Raw genomic sequence first — 9,920 nt, 5'->3', positions numbered from 1 at the left:
GACTTCCAAAACTGTATCTGCTAACATTGACTTCCAAATTCGTATCTATTTACATTGGACTTCCAAATTTGTATCTATTTACATTGAAAAACCACTGACTTCCAAAACTGTATCTGCTAACATTGACTTCCAAATTCATATCTATTTACATTGGACTTCCAAATTTGTATCTATTTACATTGAAAAACCACTGACTTCCAAAACTGTATCTGCTAACATTGACTTCCAAATTCATATCTATTTACATTGGACTTCCAAATTTGTGTGTACTGACACTGGACTTCCAAATTTGTAGCTATTTACATTGATTAATATGGACTTAATTGTTAGCTATTGATATTGACTTCCCAATTTCTATTGATATTGGAATAATGTACCCTGTCCCTCTCTCCCACATAAAGTCAACAGAGAGAGGGCTCATTCAACTAAGAGTTAACATTTCAAAACAGAGAGAAGAATCACAACTGTTAAACTTGGCATAAAAAAGGTGCCATTTATTTATTGAACTGCAACACAGAAGGCAATTTTTGTTGAACTGGTGTAAGAAAGGTGGCATTTATTTATTGAACTGCAACACAGAGGGCAATTTTTGTTGAACTGGTGTAAGAAAGGTGGCATTTATTTATTGAACTGCAACACAGGGCAATTTTTGTTGAGCTGGCATAAGAAAGGTGGCATTTATTTATTGGACTGCAACACAGAGGGCAATTTTCATCGTCCTGGAACAATCGGATACAGCACCACTTGGAACACGAGGACATGGGTGCAATAGGGACACCGGATGGCTCCGATGCCGGCTGGAAGTACCGAATGGGGACTAGTTGGAAAAAAGAAGACAAAAAGGGAAAGTTTTCCATTAACACGGAAAATGCAAATTAAGATGTATTAAACCTGACTTCCAATTTTGTATCTATTTACATTGAAAAACCACTCACTTCCAAAACTGTATCTATTAACATTGACTTCCAAAATTGTATCTACTTACATGTAAAACCACTCACTTCCAAAACTGTATCTATTAACATTGACTTCCAATTTTGTATCTATTTACATGTAAAACCGCTCACTTCCAAAACTGCATTTATTAACATTGACTTCCAAAATTGTATCTATTTACATTGAAAAACTAAGACTTCCAAAACTGTATCTATTAACATTGACTTCCAAAATTGTATCTATTTACATTGAAAAACTAAGACTTCCAAAACTGTATCTATTAACATTGACTTCCAAAATTGTATCTATTTACATTGAAAAACTAAGACTTCCAAAACTGTATCTATTAACATTGACTTCCAAAATTGTATCTATTTACATTGAAAAACTAAGACTTCCAAAACTGTATCTATTAACATTGACTTCCAAAATTGTATCTATTTACATTGAAAAACTAAGACTTCCAAAATTGTATCTATTTACATTGAAAAACTAAGACTTCCAAAATTGTATCTATTTACATTGAAAAACTAAGACTTCCAAAACTGTATCTATTAACATTGACTTCCAAAATTGTATCTATTTACATTGAAAAACTAAGACTTCCAAAACTGTATCTATTAACATTGACTTCCAAAATTGTATCTATTTACATTGAAAAACTAAGACTTCCAAAATTGTATCTATTTACATTGACTTCCAAAATTGTATCTATTTACATTGACTTCCAAAATTGTATCTATTTACATTGAAAAACTAAGACTTCCAAAATTGTATCTATTTACATTGACTTCCAAAATTGTATCTATTTACATTGACTTCCAAAATTGTATCTATTTACATTGACTTCCAAAATTGTATCTATTTACATTGAAAAACTAAGACTTCCAAAATTGTATCTATTTACATTGACTTCCAAAATTGTATCTATTTACATTGAAAAACTAAGACTTCCAAAATTGTATCTATTTACATTGACTTCCAAAATTGTATCTATTTACATTGAAAAACTAAGACTTCCAAAACTGTATCTATTAACATTGACTTCCAAAATTGTATCTATTTACATTGAAAAACTAAGACTTCCAAAACTGTATCTATTAACATTGACTTCCAAAATTGTATCTATTTACATTGAAAAACTAAGACTTCCAAAACTGTATCTATTAACATTGACTTCCAAAATTGTATCTATTTACATTGAAAAACTAAGACTTCCAAAACTGTATCTATTAACATTGACTTCCAAAATTGTATCTATTTACATTGAAAAACTAAGACTTCCAAAACTGTATCTATTAACATTGACTTCCAAAATTGTATCTATTTACATTGAAAAACTAAGACTTCCAAAACTGTATCTATTAACATTGACTTCCAAAATTGTATCTATTTACATTGAAAAACTAAGACTTCCAAAATTGTATCTATTTACATTGAAAAACTAAGACTTCCAAAATTGTATCTATTTACATTGAAAAACTAAGACTTCCAAAACTGTATCTATTAACATTGACTTCCAAAATTGTATCTATTTACATTGAAAAACTAAGACTTCCAAAACTGTATCTATTAACATTGACTTCCAAAATTGTATCTATTTACATTGAAAAACTAAGACTTCCAAAACTGTATCTATTAACATTGACTTCCAAAATTGTATCTATTTACATTGAAAAACTAAGACTTCCAAAATTGTATCTATTTACATTGAAAAACTAAGACTTCCAAAATTGTATCTATTTACATTGAAAAACTAAGACTTCCAAAATTGTATCTATTAACATTGACTTCCAAAATTGTATCTATTTACATTGAAAAACTAAGACTTCCAAAATTGTATCTATTTACATTGACTTCCAAAATTGTATCTATTTACATTGACTTCCAAAATTGTATCTATTTACATTGAAAAACTAAGACTTCCAAAACTGTATCTATTAACATTGACTTCCAAAATTGTATCTATTTACATTGAAAAACTAAGACTTCCAAAACTGTATCTATTAACATTGACTTCCAAAATTGTATCTATTTACATTGAAAAACTAAGACTTCCAAAACTGTATCTATTAACATTGACTTCCAAAATTGTATCTATTTACATTGAAAAACTAAGACTTCCAAAATTGTATCTATTTACATTGACTTCCAAAATTGTATCTATTTACATTGAAAAACTAAGACTTCCAAAACTGTATCTATTAACATTGACTTCCAAAATTGTATCTATTTACATTGACTTCCAAAATTGTATCTATTTACATTGAAAAACTAAGACTTCCAAAATTGTATCTATTTACATTGACTTCCAAAATTGTATCTATTAACATTGACTTCCAAAACTGTATCTATTAACATTGACTTCCAAAACTGTATCTATTAACATTGACTTCCAAAATTGTATCTATTTACATTGAAAAACTAAGACTTCCAAAATTGTATCTATTTACATTGAAAAACTAAGACTTCCAAAATTGTATCTATTTACATTGACTTCCAAAATTGTATCTATTTACATTGACTTCCAAAATTGTATCTATTTACATTGAAAAACTAAGACTTCCAAAATTGTATCTATTTACATTGACTTCCAAAATTGTATCTATTTACATTGAAAAACTAAGACTTCCAAAATTGTATCTATTTACATTGACTTCCAAAATTGTATCTATTTACATTGAAAAACTAAGACTTCCAAAACTGTATCTATTAACATTGACTTCCAAAATTGTATCTATTTACATTGAAAAACTAAGACTTCCAAAACTGTATCTATTAACATTGACTTCCAAAATTGTATCTATTTACATTGAAAAACTAAGACTTCCAAAACTGTATCTATTAACATTGACTTCCAAAATTGTATCTATTTACATTGAAAAACTAAGACTTCCAAAACTGTATCTATTAACATTGACTTCCAAAATTGTATCTATTTACATTGAAAAACTAAGACTTCCAAAACTGTATCTATTAACATTGACTTCCAAAATTGTATCTATTTACATTGAAAAACTAAGACTTCCAAAACTGTATCTATTAACATTGACTTCCAAAATTGTATCTATTTACATTGAAAAACTAAGACTTCCAAAATTGTATCTATTTACATTGAAAAACTAAGACTTCCAAAATTGTATCTATTTACATTGAAAAACTAAGACTTCCAAAACTGTATCTATTAACATTGACTTCCAAAATTGTATCTATTTACATTGAAAAACTAAGACTTCCAAAACTGTATCTATTAACATTGACTTCCAAAATTGTATCTATTTACATTGAAAAACTAAGACTTCCAAAATTGTATCTATTTACATTGACTTCCAAAATTGTATCTATTTACATTGACTTCCAAAATTGTATCTATTTACATTGAAAAACTAAGACTTCCAAAATTGTATCTATTTACATTGACTTCCAAAATTGTATCTATTTACATTGACTTCCAAAATTGTATCTATTTACATTGACTTCCAAAATTGTATCTATTTACATTGAAAAACTAAGACTTCCAAAATTGTATCTATTTACATTGACTTCCAAAATTGTATCTATTTACATTGACTTCCAAAATTGTATCTATTTACATTGAAAAACTAAGACTTCCAAAACTGTATCTATTAACATTGACTTCCAAAATTGTATCTATTTACATTGAAAAACTAAGACTTCCAAAACTGTATCTATTAACATTGACTTCCAAAATTGTATCTATTTACATTGAAAAACTAAGACTTCCAAAACTGTATCTATTAACATTGACTTCCAAAATTGTATCTATTTACATTGAAAAACTAAGACTTCCAAAATTGTATCTATTTACATTGACTTCCAAAATTGTATCTATTTACATTGAAAAACTAAGACTTCCAAAACTGTATCTATTAACATTGACTTCCAAAATTGTATCTATTTACATTGACTTCCAAAATTGTATCTATTTACATTGAAAAACTAAGACTTCCAAAATTGTATCTATTTACATTGACTTCCAAAATTGTATCTATTAACATTGACTTCCAAAACTGTATCTATTAACATTGACTTCCAAAACTGTATCTATTAACATTGACTTCCAAAATTGTATCTATTTACATTGAAAAACTAAGACTTCCAAAATTGTATCTATTTACATTGAAAAACTAAGACTTCCAAAATTGTATCTATTTACATTGAAAAACTAAGACTTCCAAAATTGTATCTATTAACATTGACTTCCAAAATTGTATCTATTTACATTGAAAAACTAAGACTTCCAAAATTGTATCTATTTACATTGACTTCCAAAATTGTATCTATTTACATTGACTTCCAAAATTGTATCTATTTACATTGAAAAACTAAGACTTCCAAAACTATCTATTAACATTGACTTCCAAAATTGTATCTATTTACATTGAAAAACTAAGACTTCCAAAACTGTATCTATTAACATTGACTTCCAAAATTGTATCTATTTACATTGAAAAACTAAGACTTCCAAAACTGTATCTATTAACATTGACTTCCAAAATTGTATCTATTTACATTGAAAAACTAAGACTTCCAAAATTGTATCTATTTACATTGACTTCCAAAATTGTATCTATTTACATTGAAAAACTAAGACTTCCAAAACTGTATCTATTAACATTGACTTCCAAAATTGTATCTATTTACATTGACTTCCAAAATTGTATCTATTTACATTGAAAAACTAAGACTTCCAAAATTGTATCTATTTACATTGACTTCCAAAATTGTATCTATTAACATTGACTTCCAAAACTGTATCTATTAACATTGACTTCCAAAACTGTATCTATTAACATTGACTTCCAAAATTGTATCTATTTACATTGAAAAACTAAGACTTCCAAAATTGTATCTATTTACATTGACTTCCAAAATTGTATCTATTTACATTGAAAAACTAAGACTTCCAAAATTGTATCTATTTACATTGAAAAACTAAGACTTCCAAAACTGTATCTATTAACATTGACTTCCAAAATTGTATCTATTTACATTGAAAAACTAAGACTTCCAAAACTGTATCTATTAACATTGACTTCCAAAATTGTATCTATTTACATTGAAAAACTAAGACTTCCAAAATTGTATCTATTTACATTGACTTCCAAAATTGTATCTATTTACATTGAAAAACTAAGACTTCCAAAATTGTATCTATTTACATTGAAAAACTAAGACTTCCAAAATTGTATCTATTTACATTGAAAAACTAAGACTTCCAAAACTGTATCTATTAACATTGACTTCCAAAATTGTATCTATTTACATTGACTTCCAAAATTGTATCTATTTACATTGAAAAACTAAGACTTCCAAAACTGTATCTATTAACATTGACTTCCAAAATTGTATCTATTTACATTGACTTCCAAAATTGTATCTATTTACATTGAAAAACTAAGACTTCCAAAATTGTATCTATTTACATTGACTTCCAAAATTGTATCTATTTACATTGAAAAACTAAGACTTCCAAAACTGTATCTATTAACATTGACTTCCAAAATTGTATCTATTTACATTGAAAAACTAAGACTTCCAAAATTGTATCTATTTACATTGACTTCCAAAATTGTATCTATTTACATTGAAAAACTAAGACTTCCAAAATTGTATCTATTTACATTGAAAAACTAAGACTTCCAAAACTGTATCTATTAACATTGACTTCCAAAATTGTATCTATTTACATTGACTTCCAAAATTGTATCTATTTACATTGAAAAACTAAGACTTCCAAAACTGTATCTATTAACATTGACTTCCAAAATTGTATCTATTTACATTGAAAAACTAAGACTTCCAAAACTGTATCTATTAACATTGACTTCCAAAACTGTATCTATTAACATTGACTTCCAAAACTGTATCTATTAACATTGACTTCCAAAATTGTATCTATTTACATTGAAAAACTAAGACTTCCAAAATTGTATCTATTTACATTGACTTCCAAAATTGTATCTATTTACATTGAAAAACTAAGACTTCCAAAATTGTATCTATTTACATTGAAAAACTAAGACTTCCAAAACTGTATCTATTAACATTGACTTCCAAAATTGTATCTATTTACATTGACTTCCAAAATTGTATCTATTTACATTGAAAAACTAAGACTTCCAAAATTGTATCTATTTACATTGAAAAACTAAGACTTCCAAAACTGTATCTATTAACATTGACTTCCAAAACTGTATCTATTTACATTGACTTCCAAAATTGTATCTATTTACATTGAAAAACTAAGACTTCCAAAACTGTATCTATTAACATTGACTTCCAAAATTGTATCTATTTACATTGAAAAACTAAGACTTCCAAAACTGTATCTATTAACATTGACTTCCAAAATTGTATCTATTTACATTGAAAAACTAAGACTTCCAAAACTGTATCTATTAACATTGACTTCCAAAACTGTATCTATTAACATTGACTTCCAAAACTGTATCTATTAACATTGACTTCCAAAATTGTATCTATTTACATTGAAAAACTAAGACTTCCAAAATTGTATCTATTAACATTGACTTCCAAAATTGTATCTATTTACATTGAAAAACTAAGACTTCCAAAACTGTATCTATTAACATTGACTTCCAAAATTGTATCTATTTACATTGAAAAACTAAGACTTCCAAAACTGTATCTATTAACATTGACTTCCAAAATTGTATCTATTTACATTGAAAAACTAAGACTTCCAAAACTGTATCTATTAACATTGACTAGCAACCAAAGTATGTAATGATGCAGATTCAAATCAAGGCCTTGCAGATTTCATAGCACATGCAGAGTATTTCTAAGTCACAGTTAAAGAAAACTGCACTCACCAAAGTGGATTTGTGGCCGGGTCATGTTTGACTCTACCGAGAACTTTTCCCATCTTTCTTTGACCCTCCATCCCCTGCTTTAACGACTGGAACGGGGCTGGTTGGTCGACCACCTGGCTGAACGTGGTACGGGCCCTCTTCGGGCTCATGAAGGGACTGCAGTGGTGGTGAGTTTTGTTCGGCATCAGGGCTGCTTTCGGTGGTCCACCCCTGATTCTTGGCAGAACCTTTGACCCGTCTCGGCAACGTTCTGTAGTCCGGTTGGAGGACCGGCCCTTCTGCTTCCCCAGTCTCTTCTGCATCAAACCAGTTTGACAGATCAGAAAGCGTTTTATAGCGGCGAGATGGGCCAGTGGTGTTTACGGTGTCTTCCTCACCCACTTTACGATCCGGTTTAGGGCCATCCGGTTTGGTGTTGTTGTTGGCATCCCCATCAGGGGCCTGCTGTTTGGTGGTCTGGCTGGCAGCCTCCTCACTCATCTTAACCGGTTCCCGGCCCGGTTTGTCCGGACTCGTTTCCAGGCTTGTGCTCGATAAGGTGCTCGTGTTGGTCGACGAGGTATTGGGGGAGTAGGAGGAGGCAGGGGATGGTAGAGGGGTGCGCTGACTCATTAGACCTGTGGGGAAAATGGCTGGTGGGAGAACAGATTTAAGTCTTCAAAAGAACCTGTTGGCAAAGTAGCAGAGCTCAGTATCTGGAGGATGTCCGGGCCAGAACCTCTGGACATATAACTTCCAAATTCGTAAACATTGACTTCCAGATTCCTATCTATTGACATTGACTTCCAGATTCCTATCTATTAACATTGACTACCAGATTCCTATCTATTAACATTGACTACCAGATTCCTATCTATTAACATTGACTTCCAGATTCCTATCTATTAACATTGACTACCAGATTCCTATCTATTAACATTGACTTCCAGATTCCTATCTATTAACATTGACTTCCAGATTCCTATCTATTAACATTGACTTCCAGATTCCTATCTATTAACATTGACTACCAGATTTCTATCTTTTACAATGCCACTTCAAGTTGTCCTTGCCTGGACCCGGGAGGTGCCATAAAGGACATCTGGAGGACCTGACCCAGGAACAGAGCTCTTTTTCTGGGCATGAGGCTCTGCTCCGGGGGCCCAGAGCTCCAGGCTGAGGTGAGGAACTCTTTACCCGGGAACAGAACTCTTTTTCTGGCAGGAAGCTCTGTTTCAGGGCCTGGAGGTCCAAGCTGAGATGAGTATCTGAGTGTGAAGACACACAACTCAGCTTGGACATCCAGGGCTGTGTCTGGAGCAATCAGCAGACGAACAAAGTAGTCATAGAAAGTGTTGCAAATGGCAGGCCACATAATTAAGCTACTAGCCTGCACATGGCCTGCTCAGGCTAGCAGGCCTGCACAAGCTAGCACGTGGCCTGTGGCAGCCAAACTATATGTTCAAAGTATGAAAAACAGACAAAACTCACCTCCAATGTCGTCCTTCACGTCCAAATTATTCCTCTCAAGTCTTGTCAGGATGTCAGGGGAAGTGTTGGCAGTGTGGCCTGTCCGTCTCTGGCTCCAGACAACGTGCCGTCTTCTGCTCCTCACCATGTGCTCGGCTGACTGAAAAGGGGAAGTGCTTACTCTCCTCCAGGATGTGACCCCCCTCCCTCCTGTGTGCAGACGGGTGACTCACATTCACCACCTGCTGGTGGGAGGACAAAATGCTCTTTGCTGCAGTATTGTGAGGACCAATAGGGTGCCGATGCAGTTCAATGGGGGGCTAGAGGGGAGTGCTTCACCCAGCCCCTAACCTCACTTCCCAATTTGTATCTATTTGTATCCATTGAACAGATACAAATTTGGAAGTAGTAGTCATACTGCACCTCTTGGGCTGCTCAGAGGTCAGAAAGTACTCTTTTTTCCCCTGACAAGCTGGCATTGAGATTTTTGGAGGCCCCGGGTTTCCAGTGCAAGTGCCACAGAGGACCCGTTCCACTGCATTCTAGACCCACTAGGGCACCTCTACCAGGAACCGAGGTCCCGTGACCCCGGGCCCCTCCCCCACGATATTACCGGCCCAACTTTGGGCCCTCACATCTCGGCCCTGAGGCCCTGCGGGCCCCAGCCGAGGACAGGAC

General features: G+C 32.1%; 1 protein-coding gene across 1 annotated transcript; it reads right to left on the bottom strand.

Moving 5' to 3' along the window:
* Nucleotides 1–547: 547 nt before the first annotated feature.
* On the bottom strand, nt 548–9,567 carry LOC306773093 (uncharacterized protein). The gene is made up of 4 exons (XM_079262818.1): nt 9,264–9,567; nt 8,171–8,425; nt 7,794–8,089; nt 548–817 (listed from the first exon to the last, which is right to left on the bottom strand). The coding sequence occupies exons 1-3, from the start codon at nt 9,388–9,390 to the stop codon at nt 7,827–7,829; spliced, it is 645 nt and encodes a 214-aa protein (XP_079118944.1). The 5' UTR covers nt 9,391–9,567; the 3' UTR covers nt 548–817; nt 7,794–7,826.
* Nucleotides 9,568–9,920: the final 353 nt, after the last annotated feature.

The sequence above is a fragment of the Telmatherina bonti genome (genome assembly GCF_933228915.1).
Source record: "Telmatherina bonti genome assembly, chromosome: 23".
Classification (NCBI taxonomy): domain Eukaryota; kingdom Metazoa; phylum Chordata; class Actinopteri; order Atheriniformes; family Telmatherinidae; genus Telmatherina; species Telmatherina bonti.
This window is presented reverse-complemented; position numbering and strand designations above follow the sequence as displayed.

Bases quoted from the DNA above. Each gene is read 5' to 3' on its own strand.
- LOC306773093 (XM_079262818.1), bottom strand. From the start codon at position 9,390: ATGGTGAGGAGCAGAAGACGGCACGTTGTCTGGAGCCAGAGACGGACA. The intron at 8,426-9,263 runs GTGAGTTTTGTC...TTCTCCCACCAG, and splicing joins CGTGAAGGACGACATTGGAG to CCATTTTCCCCACAGGTCTA. The intron at 8,090-8,170 runs GTGAGGAAGACA...GGTTTGATGCAG, and splicing joins TAAACCGGATCGTAAAGTGG to AAGAGACTGGGGAAGCAGAA.